Source organism: Carex rostrata, chromosome 7 (genome assembly GCF_964058835.1).
Source record: "Carex rostrata chromosome 7, lpCarRost1.2, whole genome shotgun sequence".
Classification (NCBI taxonomy): domain Eukaryota; kingdom Viridiplantae; phylum Streptophyta; class Magnoliopsida; order Poales; family Cyperaceae; genus Carex; species Carex rostrata.
In genome coordinates this window covers 2,344,098-2,364,303 of record NC_135924.1, presented here as the reverse complement: position 1 = coordinate 2,364,303, position 20,206 = coordinate 2,344,098, and the positions used below count along the sequence as shown (strand labels likewise).

Below are 20,206 nucleotides of genomic sequence, written 5' to 3'. Positions count from 1 at the left end.
TATTGGTCCCTGGAGAACACGATTAAATGTGACAATGTTCTGTAAATAAGGAAATACCCAATATAGGCAAGTTCTGAATTCAGACCCGCTAAGGATCCAATAAGAAAATAGGCTACAGAGAGAAACAGGATTAATTAATTAATTAATTGATTAATCAATTAATTGATTGATTAATTAATTGATGGAAAGGCGCCTATTCATGCTCGAATAACCGACCAGTTGTTCTCTCTCCAAAAATAAATATATGGCTGTCTCTGGCGGCTCTCCATCTCTCTCTATCTGTCAATTCATTCCTCTCTACAAAATAAAAGGGTTGAGACTAAGGGAAGAAAAAGGATAAGGGTCTTCCGGTCAAGGACTTGCGATTCGGGTATTTCTCTTGCGCAAACAGAACGTTGTCGGTGCCGCCTCTCTCGCTCTCTCCATCGGACTTGAGAGGGATTACTTGGAAATCTAAAGGCTTCCGGTGATCAACGGTGATTGTGTCTCTCCGGAAGATCATAGCTATGGATCAAGGTAACTTTAAATTTCAGATTATGATTCACTAGAGGATCATGGTAAATCTAGGATTTATGAATTGCGATATGGTTTTGCATGAAATTGAAATCCTAACAGGTTTAATTACCAGTGGCCGTCTACAAATTAATTTAGACTTTAGATAAATAAACGGATTGGGTTCATATACACATTATCTATATATATATATATATAATGTACTTTTAAATTTGAACAACCAGCTAGATAATTTTAATAACATTGAATATTCAAGATGAATTCCATATATAGCTTATGAATTAACTTCAATCTGTCACCTTTCACTCAAGCTCAATTCAACTCCTTAAGACCTTAACCAACTTCTTCAATGCCAATAATTCATATACGAATATTACCATATATAGCCTCACTAACTCATAAATTCACAGCCAAAGCCAAACTATGTTATAGCAACAAATTAAATCACTTGACCATTAAATATTATTATGTCGAAGTTGACTTACATAAACCGGGTTTCATTCATAACTTGAATTCGAAAAACTGACCATCATTTGCCAATATATATTCCCTCCCATAAGTCATTACCTTGCTTATTGAAGCGGGTATGGACCCTTTAACCCATTATGACTCAAATCTAAAACATGAAGCAATTTCAGATTTCCAAATCCAGGCCATATCGACCCATTAAGCCCGTTATTGTTTTAAGTAGAGATAAGGGGTCATATCAAATCAGCTGTGCATAAAAAAATAAAATAAAAAATAAACATACTTTAAACACTGATAGTTTTGGAGGGAGTATAAATTATTTAAGAATATTTTTCAAACACTTACTGGAGATGAATTCGAGCAACCCCTTACATATGTAGAAGAATCTACTGAGGATTGACATCTCATCTCATTTGAGAGAGAATTTAATTTGAAATGCAAAACCAAAATCAAGCATTCAAATTAATTACAAGAATAAAAAATCCGTAAAGCAAAATGGTACGGACAAGTCCCAGTACCATTCAGGTGGTACAGGCGGTAGAGTACTCAGTAAAGAAGGTCTATATATTGGTCAAATTTATTTTCAAATTTAGATGGTACACAGAAGAGAACCCGCCTCAGATTTCAATTGGGCCTAATTAGGCCTAATTTAAATAAAAAAATTCAACTACTTGGTACTGATATAGAGCAGTGAAGTGATAAAATTACGCTGCACAAAAAATATTATTCCTAAAAGAGTTACAATGAACTACAGTAAACTGATTTATTTGTATGATACCAAATACTATTGCATATTACCGTATATTACCGCATATGACCGCATATGGCCGCATATTACCGCATACTTATTTATATTTATATAAATTCTTATTTTAAAATCCGCATATATATGCCCGCATAAAAATCCGTATATGCAGCCGCATATCATATATGCGGTATGCGGTGACCTTCCACATACCACATAGGAACCGCATTTAATAACATTGCTCCCTTTTAACACCCTTTTGTCCTTTACCTTGGAATTTGGTGAATATCTATTGTAGTGCTTACCCTTTAATGCATATTGTACCATATACAAGAAACAATCCGAAATTTTAATTAATACATCCTCAACAAAAAAAAAAATCAAAGTTTTCTTCACTTTTTAAATTAAGAAAGTGAAAAGGAATAAAGCGTTGCGCCAGTGCGCCTTCCAACCGAGTAAAATATTATAAAAGGAAGACGGTGACTCAAGTCCACAGTGCGCCTTCCAACCGAGTAAAACAAAATTATATTTAAATTAATAAAGTGTTGCGCAACTTCCGTGAAGTAGACCTTCAAAAAAAAGAAGAAGAAGAAGTTAGTGATTAGATTGACTGACTAATGCTAGGAATGTGAAAATATTAGAGGAATGTCGAATTAAATAATTAAATAAAAAATAGAGCCATCTACAAATAATAAACAACATAAATTATATATTTTTTCATAGTCTTCTGTTTGTAACATGTGTAAATCCATTTTATCTTATGAACGTGAACATGAACGAATTTTCTTATGAACTTGCCGAGTTATATAAATCCATTTTATCTTCTCAATATCAATACACAAATTAAATCCATTTTATCCATTCTTCGTTCCATCAACTTACGTTGCAAAAAAAAAAAAAAAATAATAATACGGAGTCAGCTACAAAGTTCAGTAACCAGTTATTTAACGGTGTTTCTTTATAATTGTTTTAATTAAACAATTATTCAAACAAACTGAATTAATCCACACAAATTATTATTCATTATCCAATTTTCAAATAATTTCTTTTATCAATGAAATTTGTACTTCCCTTCAAATCCGATTATTGAATTTGATATATATATGTGTGTGGATTAATTGTTGATGCTATTAAGTCAATTATAGAGATGTTGGAGCAGTCAATTAAGCCCAAAAAAATAAAACAAAAGAACGTTCAAAGGGCCAGAACTTCAATTTGACATATTCGACGAGTAAAACAAAATTAGATTTAATTTAATAGGACAGTGAAATAACTCATACCGATCTCTGCTCAAAACAAAACAAAACAAAATTAGATTTAATTTAATAGAACTTCCGTGATGTTCATACCGATCTCTGCTCTACTCCACCTCTCTCGAATTCAGATTCAGATCAAGTGAAGTAACTCAATTTTTGAGTTTTAGATCAGGACCGTCTGATTCGAATATGCGATAATCTATTCCTAAGTGAAGTGCACACATCCCGAGAGACAAAATCGAATCGGATGGTCCCAATCCAAAATCCAAAATTTGGGATACTTTAGGAGATCCGGACCCACCTCTATCTCCTCTCTCTTCTCGCCTATAACAATTTAATTTAATTCTCCTTGTAAGCCCCAAAGAAAAGCAACTCACATTATGTTTAATATATGTGGTACCATTTAGACGAAATTCAAATATAACAGATAATTAATTATATAACTTCCTACAGTACATTATGTGCCCTTTGTGGATAAAAAAAGGGTATTTCATAGACAAGCACACATACTCAAGAAAATACATAGTGATTCATACCCATTTATTAGTACAAAAGCTCTTAAATATATCAATCAATTAAAATGTCGAAAGTAAAACTTATCGATAATGAAATTAAACCACCTTCTTCCATTCTCCCATGATATTGTAGCCCAAATTACAAAGGCAAACCCCACACCTAACCCCAATCCTATAGAAAGAGAGAGCTCAATTATGTCAGTAGAAAGCTTTGAAGGCAAACCTTTATCAAACCCATGATTTGAAGAAGTTGTTGCACACTGCATTGATAAAGGACTACCACACAATCCGAGATTACCCAAGTAAGAAGCATTTGAAAAGGTTGAGAACTGATGGGCTTTGGGTATATCTCCAACCAAATTGTTGTAAGAGAGATTTAGTGAAGCAAGAGCAGTGAGAGAGCTAAGTTCTTGAGGGATGTGTCCAGAAAGGTAGTTGGAGGAGAGATCCAGTGACTCAAGCTGCACCAAATTACCAAATTCCGTTGGAATTATACCAGTGAAGGCATTATGTGATAGGTTTAGCACATGAAGGGACTTGAGTTGCCCGATCTCGTCAGGTATTTCGCCCCAAAATTTATTGTTTGCCAGATCAAAGGAACATAATATGTGAAGTGAATTCTGCATCTCCATTTCTTGTCCTTTTGATGTAACCGTAATTGAATCAGCATAATACCCGTCGTACACATGATTTTGATCAAATTCACTAAAATCTTCAGAAGGCACCAAAGCCTTCATGTTTTCAAAAACAATTTTGGGGATGATGCCTTTGAAATGATTTGAAGAAAGATCAAGAATCTGTAGCTTAGCGAAATAGGAATTATTTGTTTTTGCTTTGGCTTCCATATTTGAAATGGTGCCATAAAATTTATTTGATCCTAAGATAAGTACTCTTAAGTATCCGAGATTTCCGAACCAAAAGGGAAATCTATCGACTATTTGATTATTTCCAACATCCATGACCTCTAGGGCCTGACAGTTCATTAGTGACTTGGGCAAACTTCCATTTATTCTATTTCCACTCAAATTTATTGATCTAAATTTGCATCCTTCACTAATATTTCGTGGCAATGGCCCACTTAATTTGTTACTTCTCAGGTTAAGAGCTTTGCGAGATTCAGCAGCTTCAAGAAGGCAAGGTGGCATTGTACCAGTTAAATTGTTATATGAAAGAACAAACACTCGAATTGTCACATTACAAATGGAAAGGGGTATTTCTCCCGTGAGGCTATTATTTGAGAGGTCTAAGTGGCCAATTGTTGTTTGGAAACTCAGAAAAGAAGGGAACTTTTTTAAATTGCATGATGCCAACAAAATCGTCGTCATTTGGGGGAAAGAAGCATAGAATGAGTCATTATGGTTTTTGCCTTCTATAATTGACAAATTGTTGTTTAAGAGATACAAATATTCAAGGTTTGTACTGTGCTTCATGATATCTAAGTTGAATATCCCATTGAAGTTATTTGATTCAAGATTTAACTCAAAGAGGTGGGGGGATTTGAATATGGAAATTGGCAACTGTCCTTGAAGATTATTGTAGTAAAGGTAAATAGTTTCCAAAACTGAAGATCCATTTGAGATCTCAGGTAGAAATCCTGACAATTGGTTATCATCTAGATACAATGATTTCAAAGAATGGTGAGAAAACAATGACATGGGTATTGTACCTGTCAATCTATTTGAACTAAAGTCCAAATTTTGGAGTCTTGTAAGGTTTGCTATTGAAGGCGGAATTTCTCCATAGAAGCTAGAGTCGGAAAGAGTAAATTCCAACAAATATTGTAGATTTTCAAATGAATTTGGAAATGGACCAGTCAAATTTGTACCTACAAGGGACAAATATTGCAAAAAGCTTTGCTTCATGAGTTCTGGCAGTTTACCTGACAACATTGAGTTGGATGATAAATCAAGATTTGTAAGATTTGTAAAGTAGAATATTTCATCCGGCAAATTTCCTCTTAATCCACAATTTGCCATGTATAGGTATACAAGAGTTGTGCCTACTTGAGAAACTGCGTCACCCCACTCAGATCCGTTGAGTGAAATGTCAACCCCATTCAACCAAAGACCTTGGAGCTTGGTGAGATTGCTGAGTAAGGTTTTTAGGTTTGTGTCATGAAGATACAAGGTATTAAAGTCGCCATAGGTATCATCTGATAAGTCAAGTGAGATGAGGTGTTTGAGGGAAGAAATGCCGATAGGAATTTCACCAGCAAATCCAGAAGAGGATAAATACAGGTCAGTTAAATTACCGAGTCGCTCAAACCCGATTTCTGGAAGGGTAATATTATAGAAGTTGTTGAAAGAAAGGTCGAGGTACTGAAGAGAGCTGAGATTGAACAAAGCCGGGTTGAGTTCACCTGAGATGGACATTCCAACAAGGTTGATTGCAGTCACCATACCAGTTTGATCATCGCATTTGATGCCGTCCCATATGTAACAGTCGGTACTTAAATTCCATGAATGGAGTTGAGTTTTGTTATTGAAACCATGCTTGAATTGAAGCAAGGCATCCCGTTGGTCAGAAAGGCATTGTGCTTGTGATAGAGTGGTGGTTTTGATGGATAAGGAGAAGAGAAGAAGTGATATGGAAAGGAGTGCAACAAATGTCATTGCAGGGGAGAAAATTAAAGAGCAAACAACACAATTTGGAGTGGTGCTTGATTGAAATAATTGAGTATCCTTTCATATATATATATAAGACCATGCATAAGAATTTACAAAAAAAAAAAAAGAAAGGGCAAAATTAATCATTTGTTCCTTTGATTTAACTAGTCATTTAAATTAATCACCTGACGCATTCTGAGGGGAGGCACGGGGCTACTGTTGCTCACTCATAAAAGCCGAACGGTCCGGATCTAAACTGAAAAATTAGGTTGCTTTAACGGATCCGGACCCATACAATAAAGTAGGAAAAATGGCACGGCAGAGCCGAATCCGTCACGGAACGGCTCGGTTACGGCACGCAACGGCATGGCACGTGTGTCGGTTACATGCCGTTATTCGCGTGTCCCGTGCTGTGTCCATTCACGTGCCGTGATCATCTAAAAATTAATTTACTTTCTTCAATCCCCTTTTATTTTTTATTTATTTTATTTAATCATTTAAAAAATAGAATTGACCATAATACCCTTTGAAAAATCAATAAATTGAGATTCATTTGGCTCTGGCAGAATTCTTTTATCCTTAAAAATTTATCCTTCGAGTTACCAGTTGACTGACTCTGATTATTTTTTGATTGAGTCAGAAAGGATCAAGTAGCAAGAAAGAAGGCCTATGATGTTGATAGCAACAAATAAATTCATGTGCTTGTTTGATCAAAGTTATAGTGGAGATACATTTTCAATTATTATCTTCTATAGAATGAAGAAGACTTTGAGTCAAAAAATGCGTGTGCCTGTTTGATCAAAGTTATAGTGGAGATACTTTTTCAATTATTATAATCTTCTATAGAAGGAAGAAGACTTTGAGTCAAAAAATGTGTTTGATCAAAGTTATAATTAAGTGGAGACATAGGCGGACCCATGGAGGGTTAGAGGTAGGTCGTGTCTAGTTTTGGATTCGATTTTTTTTTTTTTTAGATTTAGTGGTATGTTATATTTGTATCTACTTCTGGATTTAATTTACGGTCCAGTAGAAAAAAATTACGCAGAAAAGAAAGCCAGTCCAGACTAATTCGCATAAAAAAACAAGAAAGAAAAATACATATATAGTCCGATTCGCTACTCCACTTAGAAGAATAGTTGATTTGTTAGGAGAAAAAAGAAATTTGCTACGTACTAAGGATATAAATATGTGCTGTGATTAGTCACGTCGTTACTTAGATCACATGTCGTGTCATGACTAAATTTGAAAGGATGGTCATAGGACGTGAACGGTCACAATATATTAATCACGCTGTGACCACACATGACGTGTCCAAACGTGACCAGTTACATTTATCATGTTTAACTATTTTCTCATAATTTAGGTTAGTTTATTTAAGATTCATCATTCGATCAAGATCTAACGGTTCTAATTACACGTGATCATGTGCCGTGCCGTGATCAAATATTTTGTGTGACGTGCCTTAGATGATCACGTCACGTAACCGGCACACATGTTGTGACAGAACCATATATCATGTCGTGACATATTCGATCGTGCCGTGATTTTTTAAGATCCCTATCCACTACTCTGCTCTGATTCGTCAGGAATAAAAAAGTTACACTTTTATCAATACTTTGTGCCTACTTCTGATCAAATTCTGAATCCGCCCCTGAGTGAACAAAATATTATACTCGTTGATAGAAAGAAAAAAGAAGACTTTGAATCAGCAACAAATTGATGAACTACATGTGCGTGTTTGATGAAAGTTATAATTAATTCTAGTCCTTTTTAGCTGCAATATAATTGAAGATCAACTAGTGGAGAAACTGGAATTAGGATCGGCCTATCTGGATCGGTTATTATCAAACACCGATCCTAATATCTATCTGAATCGGTTAATTTGAAAAAACCTATCCTAAAAACGATTAGGATCGGTTATTATAATGAACCGATCCTAATGGTCATATATTAGGATCGGTATTTTAGAATAACTGATCCTGAAAGTGAAAGTATCAGGATCAGTTATTATAAAAAACCGATCCTAATATATATATGACCATTAGGATCGGTTATTTATAAGGAAGCACCTAGCTATCCCCCCGTAACAATCTCCCATTTCATCCCCCAGTTATTAACTACTTCAATAACTACTAACTACCTAGGGGGACCACTTACTATTTGGGGACCACATAATATTTGAAAGATTTTACAACTGTCGCACACAAGTATTCATCTATAATGTATCAAGTATTTATCTATAACACATTAAGTATTCATACCTAATATATCAAGTATTTTAAAAAAAAATATAACACGTTTTTAGAGGTGGAATTTTTTTTTGTTCGTTCAATATAATCAATATTTCTGACGATCGGTGAGAAATTTTGCAAATCTAAAACCACGAATGTTTTTGACATAATTTTATCTTTAAAATGAGATCGATGATGATATACTTTCGAGTTGTCCGTTGTACAAGTATTCATCCTTATCGAGAAAGTATTCATCCTCGTCGTCCAAGTGCAAATATAAAAACTGGACACATCACTCATCCATATTTTACACGTTTTTAGAGGTGGTTTTTTTCTCTGTTCAATCTAACCAATATTTCTGACGATCTGTGAAGAATTTTGCAAATCTAAAACCACGGACGTTTTTTATACAATTTTATCTTTCAAATGAGATCCATGATGACATACTTTCGAGTTTTCCGTTGCACAAGTATTAATATATTGTCACGCAAGTATTCATACCTAAGATATTAAGTATTCATTTATACACATTGAAGTATTCATTCATATATCTCTATTTTTTTTTTCAAAATTTGTTTTTATGTCATTTATTTAATACGCAGTGGCCTAATTTACCATTAACAAAGCTTTGTTATTTGCAAAACTCGCTACTCTATGAGAAAGGGGAACATAAACATGAAAGGGATTAATTGCATATACATATACAAAATTATTTTGATACGATCGATAGTGACGGATCTAACCCGGTAGAGACGTGTTCTAGTATTCATTCATACACATTGAAGTATTCATTCATACACGTTGAAGTATTCATTCCTGACAGAGACGTGCTTTATTGGGATGGAGTGACGGATGATCTCCGGCAGAATGTTCGCTGAAGCGGGAGCAGCAGACATAGAGAAAAAAAAACCGAGGCAAAAGTGTAAGAGGGAGGGAGCTTATTGTATTTACCATTTCGAGGTGGGAGAGGGTGGGTGGTGGGAGAGGGAGTGGAGCTTATCGATGGAAAAACGGAGGCGGAGGAGGAGGTAGGATGCGGAGGTGGGAGATGGAGGTAGAGGCGGAGATGAGGTGAGGTGTGGGAGGCGAAGGTGGGAGGCGGAGGTGGGAGAGGGAGGTGGGAGAGGGAGGCGGAGGCGGAGGTGGGAGAAGGAGGTGGGAGAAGAAGATGGAGGTGAAAGAAAAAAATGGAGGTGGAAGAGAAAGACAGAAAGAGGAAAGAAATAAAGGTTGTTAGAAATAGTAGTTAAGTTATAGTTAAAATAGAAAGTTAGTTGGGGGATGAAATGGGGGATGGATAGATGGGGAAAATTATAATTATCCTATTTATAATAACCGATCCTGATAGTATTAAAATCGGTTATTATAAAATAACAGATTCTAATAATAATCTGGATCGATTGTTAGTAATTATCCGATCCTAAAACTTTATTTGGCGTTAGCCAAAATTGAACTCTCAACCGTGTCTCTCTCTCTCGCGCGCTCACTACTGTCTCTCCCTCTCCTCCATGTCTCTCTCTCTCTCCGTCTCTCCCTCTCCTCCGTGATTCTCTCTCTGTCTCTGTCTCTCCCTCTCAGTGTTTCTCTCTCTGTCTCCGTCGTCGATTCTCTCCGACCAGTCCCCACCGCCTCAGACCCTCTCGGTTCTCCCTCTCCAGAAGGCTCTGCCGCCGTCCTCTAAATCCGCCAGGTCAGGTGGTGGCAAGCAGAAGAAGAAAGTTAGTTTTTCTTGGTTGTATGACCTTAGTAAAAATTTTGCATTTTTCACAAAATTTGTGTTTTGCTTTTGAAAAATTGGAGTTGCATGTAAACATAATTTCTAGGAGATGGAAATGAGGGCTTGAACCAGCCTTAATTGTGTGAGTAAATATGTAAACTTGGGCTTGACAGTACCATTTCATTAAAAAATCAGATGGCTCAGTGACACTGGTGTTCTGTATCAGAATCCTTACAGGACTATAACTTTGTTCTAAATTTGAAATTTGAATCTTTTGATCTGGATAGTTATTATCAATTGCCTATGAAGAATGATGATGCATTTGATACTCGAAACTGTCAGATAGAATGTTAAAATGAATTCAGAGTTGTGTTGAAATTGTTTGCATGATGTTATTTCAGAAAAGCTTGTTCAGCCCCAAAATGGAAAGAAATGACAGGAAGTGGGATATTTGCTCCTGGCAGTGAAGAAGCACTGGAGGCTGAGGCTGCTGCTGTTACCCCTGTCAGAACTGCTTCACGTGCTTACCAGGTACTGCCAGCCTTGTATACAATAATTTCTTCAAGAAGGTGTTATTTTGGTTCTTGTTTAATCAAGTCTATGGACTGATTAATAGAATACTTCAAGTGTTATTTGAATGGATATGATTGTAGGATCATGAGTCATATATGAGTACTCTTCAAATTGAAATGGGTTCAATTAGATTTATGCAAGTATGCAAGTATACAAATCATGAGTCATATATACAAGTATACAAATCAGATATTTTCGTAGTTGGATGCCTTGAAATGGGTTCAATTAGATTTATGCCTAAAAGTGTTCTTGTTGAATGCTTAGATAAATGGATATGATTGTAGGATCTGTCATAGACTGATGCTAACATGAAGAAATAACATGGTGCCTATTTATATTATAGGAGCCTGTTTTGCGTAAATATATCCTTTTTGTAGCATTGAAAAAAGAGAGTAATATATATATCATCAAATCTGATTTCTTCAATTTTATTTTACTAAATTTCTGATTTGTATACTTGCTAGGTCGGACATAAATCTAATTCTATGAGTCCCTTTTCAATTTTATTTTACTAAATCTCTGATTTGTATACTTGTTTAGTTGCAAATGTGACCCTTTTCAATGGAGCATAACAGCACATATGGGACTTAATTCTATGATATCAAATCCATTGAATTAAAGTCTATAGCACAATGGAAACTAAATACAATTTTTGTTAAATAGTTATTAGTTGTTTCTCAGATCAGCAAGTAAAGACCATAAAATCCTGCAGCAAGAGATATATTGCACTAAAAGTTGTTTACTTTGGACAGAGGTAACGTTACCTTCCAATTTCTTTATTACAGTGGTATTCATTACACTCATCTTTTTTTTGCTCCTATTTCTACACTTTCCATATTCATTACAGTGGTATTTCTGTGTTGATGAATAAACTTAATTTGTCATTAAATTCGTGACTGCACAGTGGACAGATTTAAGGCTGTTTTTAAATGACAATTTGAAGGGGAAAACGTTAACCATTATGGGTGTATAGCCTATAAAATTAAAGCTATTGAAGTTTATTTTCAGATGCAACAAATTTCAAGTCGATTGGATTTTTCTAGAGAAAGTTATAGCAGTATTAGTAGCAAAGGGTCAGAATTTACTGTGCTGTTTTGTATTCTGGTTTTGAGTTGTTTTTTAATTCTGTTTTAAATACGAATTTTAAGAGTCTTGTTTAGGGCTATAAATAGAGTTGTATCTCAGTTGTTATGTAAGAGAAGAACATTTGTTTAAGAGTTAATAGAAAGAAATTGTGTTCTTATTTCTCTTCCCTCCACCGAAATATATATCAAATACTAACATTCTGCACATCTCCTCCCACCACAGTTCCGCTGATAGAATTAATCTTGTTGTTATGTTTCAGTTTGTTTTGTTTATGTTTTGTTTTAATTCTAGCAGAGTTTAAGTTTTTTGTTTTAGATAAAAGTGTGCTGTCAGAGCAATCCTAGCGGATGGCTAAGAATAGAGTAGAGGTTATTTTTAGTGAGCAGTTATTTAGATTCCAGTTTTTATTTAGTGGATGTAACCTTTCATATAGCAGTTATGATTTTGTATGTGTTTCTATATATATAAGAAAACCAGAAAATGATGCAGCAAGTTAAGCATCACAAATCTCCTCTGTTCTAAGTTGCATTGTTTCTTTTCTGTGTGATTGTGTTACTGGCCGTAAGAAGAACCAACATTTGGTATCAGAGCCGTGTTGAAAAAGCAATGGCCGGTGATACAGGAGATCAATCAAAGACACTTGCAGTGGTCAAGCCGACGGCAAGAGGAGCCTCAATCCCGATTCATTATCCAACGTTAAGCGAAACGAACTACGGCATATGGGCTGTCAAGATGAAGATAATCTTGCGTTCGCTAGGAGTATGGTCAGTGATCGAAGGTGAAGACACAGACGACGACAAAGATCAAGGCGCCATGGTAGCCATTTCTCAAGCCGTGCCAGATGACGTGATGATGGCAATCGCGGAGAAGCAGACGGCAAAGGAGGCTTGGGACGCACTCAGGGAGATGCGAATTGGCGAAGATCGTGTCAAGAAGGCACGTGTACAAGTACTGAAACGACAATTGTACAAGGTGCATATGCAAGATTCAGAAACCGTAAATGAGTATTCGATGAAGTTGACTGCCTTGGTTGGTGAGATCCGATCACTTGGCGCGAAACTTGAAGAAAGCGAAGTTGTTGAAAAGCTGTTCAGTTCGGTTCCAGATCGATTTCTTCAAATCATTGGGACAATTGAGCAGTTTGGAGATGTAGACACGATGTCGGTTTCAGAAGCTATTGGGCGATTGAGAACATTTGAAGAAGGGCTAAAGGGGTGGCATCATACAAAGGGTACAGGGGAACAGTTGCTTCTTAGTCAAGCCGAATGGGAGGCTAAATTCTCAAAAGGTAGAAGAGAAGAAGGTTCGGGCAGTACCAAAAGAGGAGGCCGACATGGAAGGGGTCGGGGCCGTGGACGTGGTCAAGGTGCAGGCCGAGGAGGCAATGATCACACGGGAGATGAACGAAAGCCACGAAAGTTTGATATTGCTAAGGTGAAATGTTACAATTGCAATGATTATGGTCATTTCGCTAAAGAATGTCCCAAACCAAATAGAAGAGAGAAGGCTAATTTGGTTGTACAAAACAATGATGACGAACCAGCACTGTTGTTGGCTGAAACCTGTGAACTTATCCACACAATACCGAATGAAGAAAAATTGCTGCATGAAGATGAAGTGGCGCTAAAGGCTGTCAGTACCCTGGACACAACCTGGTATTTAGACAGTGGCGCAAGCAATCATATGACCGGTTGCATTGAAAGATTTGCAGAGATTGATACAATGATTAGAGGAACAGTTCGGTTTGGAGATGGTTCAACAGTAGAGATACAAGGAAGGGGTTCGATACTCTTTGAATACTTCACTGGTGAACACAGATTACTCACTAACGTTTACTATATTCCAAGGTTAAAAAGTAACATAATTAGTCTTGGACAGTTAGATGAGAATGGATGTAAGATAGTGATTGAAAGAGGAGTATTGTCTATCCTGGACAGAACACAGAAAGTGCTAGTCAAAGTGACCAGATCTGGGAATCGGTTATTCCTTTTGCGTACTTCTCCAACCCATCCAGAATGCCTCCTGGCGAGAAGCAAAGAAGGAGCTTGGCTCTGGCACGCAAGGTATGGACATGTGAATTTTCATGCTTTAAAAATCATGGGTAAAAATGGGATGGTGCATGGCATGCCCTTGATAGATCATGAAGATCGCATTTGTGATGGATGTTTGATTGGAAAACAACAACGAAAACCATTCCCTGCTGAATCAAATTTCAGAGCCGAGTACCCTCTTGAGTTGTGGCATATAGATTTGTGCGGGCCAATCACACCGACTACGAATGGAGGAAAGCGTTATTTTATGCTAATTGTCGATGATTGCACAAGGTTTATGTGGCAGGTTCTGATCTCAAGCAAAGCCGAGGCGTTCGAAAGTTTTAAAAGGATCAAAGCTGCAGCCGAAATGGAGAAGGGGTGTAAGTTGAAAGCTTTTCGAAGTGATCGTGGTGGTGAATTCACATCAAATGAGTTCAAGAGCTTTTGCGAATTGAATGGTATTAAACACTACCTTACTGCACCTTATTCTCCGCAGCAAAATGGTGTCGTGGAACGGAGAAATCAGACAGTGGTTGGCATGGCAAGAAGTTTGCTGAAAAGTAAAAGTGTTCCCGGCGAATTTTGGGGAGAAGCGGTGTCAACGGCAATTTACTTGCTGAACAGAGCATCAACTAAGAGTCTAGTTGACAAGACACCCTATGAAGCCTACTACAATCGAAAGCCAAGGGTTGAACACTTGCGAATTTTTGGATGTATTGCTCACGTGAAGAATGTCACACCTCACCTTCCGAAACTAGCAGATCGAAGCAAACCTATGGTGTTTATTGGGTATGATTTGAATACCAAGGGTTATCGGATGTTTGATCCAAAGACAAAACAGGTGGTAGTGACTCGTGATGCCGTGTTTGATGAAGAAAAGAAGTGGGACTGGACTGATTCATCGGCTACAGAATCTAGACCAGCAAAGGATATCTTTTCTGTTCTTTATTTTCCTGTTGCAGGTTCAAGTGATACTGCCCATCAACGAATTGAGGAAGAGATGCTGTATCCTAATATGGCGTCTCCACAGCCAGGGTTCTATCAACCTGGCGAGCCTGAGAATACATCTGCTGGTAGCAACAGAGCAGATGGATTCGGCTCTGGAAATGCACAAACTCCAGTGTCGTTTCCTGTTGAGCAGAGGGCATCCGAATTCATCCATCCAGAGGCATCAGAAGTGGGACCAAGAGGGAAACGAGACCTAAACAGTTTGTACGACAAAACTATTCCTATTGAATTGGATTATTCGGGGCTATGTTTGCTAGGAGAGGAGGAGCCTACGAGTTATGAAGAAGCAAGAACCGATTCAGCATGGAGAAAGGCTATGGAAGAAGAAATTTCCAGCATACAGGAGAATGCAACATGGAGGTTAGTTGCTTTACCAGAAAATCAAAAGCCAATTGGTTTGAAGTGGGTGTTTAAATTGAAGAAAGATACTCAAGGGAGAATAATCAAACACAAGGCGAGGTTAGTAGCAAAGGGGTATGTTCAAAAGCACGGGATAGATTTTGATGAAGTTTTTGCTCCTGTTGCTCGATTGGAAACTGTACGGTTGTTGATCTCAATCGCTGCACAAAAGGGGTGGCAAGTGCATCACATGGATGTAAAATCCGCTTTCCTTAACGGTGAATTGGAGGAGGATGTGTATGTTCTGCAGCCACCGGGTTTTGAGATAAAAGGAGAAGAGCATAAGGTGCTGAAACTGTATAAAGCTTTGTACGGTTTGCGACAAGCACCTAGAGCATGGAACTCCAAGTTGGATAAGTCTTTGAAGGCACTCGGTTTTGAGAGGTGTCTATTAGAACATGCTGTGTACACGAGAAAGGAAGGTAATTTAATTGTTGGAGTATACGTAGATGATTTGATCATCACCGGAGTGAGTATTCGAGGCATTGACAAATTCAAATCTCAGATGAAAGGTTTATTTAGCATGAGTGATCTTGGATTACTTAGCTATTATTTGGGGATTGAAGTGTGTCAGACTCCAACAAGAATCACCTTAAAGCAATCGGGTTTTGCAAAGAAGGTGCTGGAGAAATGTGGGATGAAGGACTGTAACTCAACACAGATTCCTATGGAGCCTCGTCTAAAATTGAACAAGGACAGCCTTGAACCTCCTGTAGATGTAACTTTGTATCGAAGTATCGTTGGCAGTTTGAGATACTTGCTGCACACACGTCCAGACTTGGCGTTTGCTGTTGGAATGGTAAGCCGATTTATGGAGAAACCCACGCTGGAACACATGGCAGCAGTAAAGCACATACTAAGGTACGTGAAGGGAACATTGAACTTTGGTTTTGTGTACGAGAAGAAAGAAGGAGATTTGGAGCTGATCGGGTTTTCGGACAGTGATCTGGCTGGTGACAATAATGACAGAAAAAGCACTTCAGGATTGATATTCTTTCTTGGGGCAAATCCGATCAGCTGGTGTTCACAAAAGCAGAAAGTGGTGGCGCTGTCTTCATGCGAAGCAGAATATATTGCTGGTTGTGCGGCAGCGTGTCAAGGTGTGTGGCTGAGTCGATTGCTAAGAGAATTGTTGAAGACTGAGCCTAAGGAAGTGGTGCTAAACATAGACAATCAATCCGCAATTGCTCTAACCAAGAACTCAGTTTATCATGAGAGGAGTAAACATATTGATACTCGGTTTCATTACATTAGAGACTGTGTGGAATCGGGATTGATTAAAGTTCAGCATGTTCGCACTGAAGATCAGTGTGCTGATATTCTTACAAAGTCACTGGCAAGGATGAAGTTTCAAGAGATGAGAGGAAAGATTGGTGTACTGGACATCAGTAAAGAACAACAAGCTTAAGGAGGAGAATGATAGAATTAATCTTGTTGTTATGTTTCAGTTTGTTTTGTTTATGTTTTGTTTTAATTCTAGCAGAGTTTAAGTTTTCTGTTTTAGATAAAAGTGTGCTGTCAGAGTAATCCTAGCGGATGGCTAAGAATAGAGTAGATGTTATTTTTAGTGAGCAGTTATTTAGATTCCAGTTTTTATTTAGTGGATGTAACCTTTCATATAGCAGTTATGATTTTGTATGTGTTTCTATATATATAAGAAAACCAGAAAATGATGCAGCAAGTTAAGCATCACAAATCTCCTCTGTTCTAAGTTGCATTGTTTCTTTTCTGTGTGATTGTGTTACTGGCCGTAAGAAGAAACAACATCCGCATCTCTGTTGGTTGTGCACGATGCTAGAAGCCAAGTAGCACTGACAACTTGGCCCGAGCACCAAGCACCAAGCACAAACCCTCCCCGCTGTCTCTCTCTCTAAGGACCGATCATCTACCAGTTCGCTGCACTCTCTCTCTAGGTATGTTATTTTGCTTCAATAGTTACTTGATTTTTCTTGTGCGAAATTTGTGAAATATTTTTCTTGTGTGAAATTTGTGAAATATTTTTGTGAATTTTGTGAATTAAGGGTTAGGAACTTAGGATTAAGCTGCTGTACAATACTACGGTAAATTTCTGGACTTAATTCACATTTGGTTTGTCTCCTGAACCTTTGCTGGACAAGGTAAAGTATTTGCTTTCTACTAGGTGTGATTTGTGCAATTTGCGAAATTTGATCTAATTTGCATAGATAAACGTTAGCTACGCAATAATGCCTCATTTATTATCTATTTGTCCTCAACTTACCATAATTCATCATTGAAGCATGAAACAAGTCAGTAAACAGTAAAATGTCAATCCTTAGCTCTTCTTACACATCTTCATTATCTCATAAAAGAAGTCTTTGGTGCTTGGCTCTGGTGCATACTTGTAGGATGAGAAGATGCCTGAGAGTTCTATACATGATCTGGCACTTGATCTAGTCCTTGCTCTCCAGTAAGTACATCTGTTCGGGTACATTTACTGTTGAAACTTTATTTTATGGGGATTTGTAGGATCACAATATGGCTTTAAAGTATAGTACAATCTGAACTTCTTAGGATTGATTTGTTGTTTTGGATTTTGATTCGGGCCGTCTGATCCTTTTGTTTCTGAAGGTCTAGTATTTTCATACAGATACAAGGTCTAGTATTTTCATTGTTAATTTCTTAAATGAGATCATATTTTTGTTTTGTTCTTCTAGGGTTTCAGCTATCTTGACTACCCTGATCCTGAGAAGGTAATTAAATTGTAAAGGTCGCGGGCCACTCTTATCTTTCTGTAGATCAGGTGCTTTAAACCCCTCTCTCTGATTCTTTAGACTTGACCTGGTCTCTCTCACTCCAGTAGCAGATTTCTTGTTTATTTGCAAAATAACAGTACTAGATTCAAAATTAAAAAATTACCTAAGTCCAATATCTTAAAATAACAGTACTAGATTCATCTTATCCCATAGTCGAGTTTTTTAATACTACACTTAGGTAAATTGTAAATATTTGACTATTCAGGTCGGTTTTCCTTCAGCTTTAATCTATAGATTTCAATTTGGATGGTAGAGGACTATCAATTGGAGAAAAGAAAATTGTAAATATACCATGAGGTAGAAATGTACTACTTAACATTTACTGGGAGGTTCTTATTTTAGCCTAGTTCAGAGTGCTTGTGTTTTGTTACTCTTTTTGTGGTCTGAAGACCATGTAGTTGTTCATCTTTATATTTGCTTTCTATTTATAGTGGAATTTTGTACACTGCCATCTGTTTTAATTTATTCCTTTATCCTCTGATAGCAATTGGTAATATACATCAAGATTGTGCTAACGTGAAAGTTTTTGAATCAGTCTGTTACTGGAAGTATAGGATACTGGTACAGCATATTGCCTAAATACAACAAATACTGGTACAGCATATTTCGCCGAGAAAGGTATATTTTCTTGTAGTGGCGATACATTGATCAAAAAGTTGAATTAGTGGTATGGGGTTTGAATATTTATTATTCTATTTTTGTTACATTTAACTATTCAATTTTTGTTTTCTGTTTGATTAAATGAATTTTCAGACTGGCACTAGTGGAATTTTCAGACTAGCAAGAAAAAAAAGAAGGCCCTGCAAGAGTTAGGCCGGCTGAAGCAGCACTATGGTAACCTTTTTTTCCATTTCTTTTGTAATTATTTGTTAAATTTCATGCGGAGAAATATAACAAATCTCTTGTTGCATACTTGTACTTTTTTGTCGAAGCGATGAATGTGAGTGACTTCTTAATTTTTTCACTGCTAGATGTGGTAATTGGTTTATTTATATGATAATTTGATGTGGTAATTGGTTTATTTTTTCACTGCTAGATGTGGTACTCGTAAGAATCAGTCGGTACTTGAAACCAGTTGGTACTTGTTGAAACCGTATCACTGGTACATAAACAGGGACAGTGAATCTGATCAATTGCTAGTATGGCGTGAGGAATCCCTCGTTCTAAGATTTCTGATATTTGCTTTTTTTCTTGTTATAATATGTAAATCTTTTTAAATATTTTTATGGATGATCATTTATTGCCTAATATAAATTCCGTTGCTAAGCAATGTTTTATAGTTGTGCTATGAAATATTGATGGTTTCTTTGATAATAATCCTGTGTAATATCTTTTTATCCTGATGTGTAATATTATTTTTTTTGGATTTAAATAGGCTATCAATATATAAATATCAATAATGCATTATATCTGGATTCACAAAATGATGGTTCTGCAAGAAAAAAGAAAAAGGAATCAGGATCGGTCAAAAATAACCACCGTTCTTAATACTTAAAATTTGGATCGTTCAAAAATTAATAGCCAATCGTAATGGTTGGTATTTAAAAAAAAAGTCCAAATAACCATTAGGATCGGTTGTTTAAAATTACCAATCCTAATAGTAGTAATTAGGATCGGTTTTTTGAAATAACTGATCCTAATTAGTACTATTATGATCGGTTATTTTAAACAACCGATCCAGATTAACACTCATTAGGATCGGTTGTTTAAAATAACAGATCCTAATAGTACTAATTTGGATCGGTTTTTACAAATAACCGATCCTAATTCAAACTTTTAGGATCGGTTGTTTAACCGATCCAGATTAGTTTTGTATTAGTATCGTTCAGATCAAGATCAGTTAAATTCCGATCCTCATGTGTGTAAATAAACGATCCTAATTTCAGTGTTTCCACTAGTGAGACACTCGTTTCAATTATAGAAAAAATAACACTTCGGCTCATCAAAAAGGAGAACGTGGACTTGTATGAGTTTATAGCCCAGTCCTCAAGCCAGGCAAAAATATTAGCAGCTTAGTCATCTCACGTCAACAAACAAATAATTGAGTTACAAAAAACACAAATTTAATAGCTAAAGCTATATATAATTATGTATTGTTCGTCAAAAATAAAAATGAATCAAAAGTAGTTTTTTTTTTGGGGAAAATTTCCAAATTTTTGAAATAGCCAATATACCCTTCAAATCACCATAATATTCAATATCCCATCAAAAATTAATTTACTTTCTTCAATCCCCTTTTATTTATTTTTTATTTTATTTAATCATTTAAAAAATTGAATTGA

General features: G+C 36.5%; 1 protein-coding gene across 1 annotated transcript; it reads right to left on the bottom strand.

Annotated features, from left to right (window-relative positions):
• Positions 1-3,492: 3,492 nt before the first annotated feature.
• On the bottom strand, positions 3,493-6,128 carry LOC144556645 (receptor-like protein 7). The gene has a single exon (XM_078305031.1). It carries the CDS (start codon positions 6,107-6,109, stop codon positions 3,554-3,556), a length of 2,556 nt encoding a protein of 851 aa, XP_078161157.1. The 5' UTR covers positions 6,110-6,128; the 3' UTR covers positions 3,493-3,553.
• Between the last annotated feature and the right edge of the window lie 14,078 nt (positions 6,129-20,206).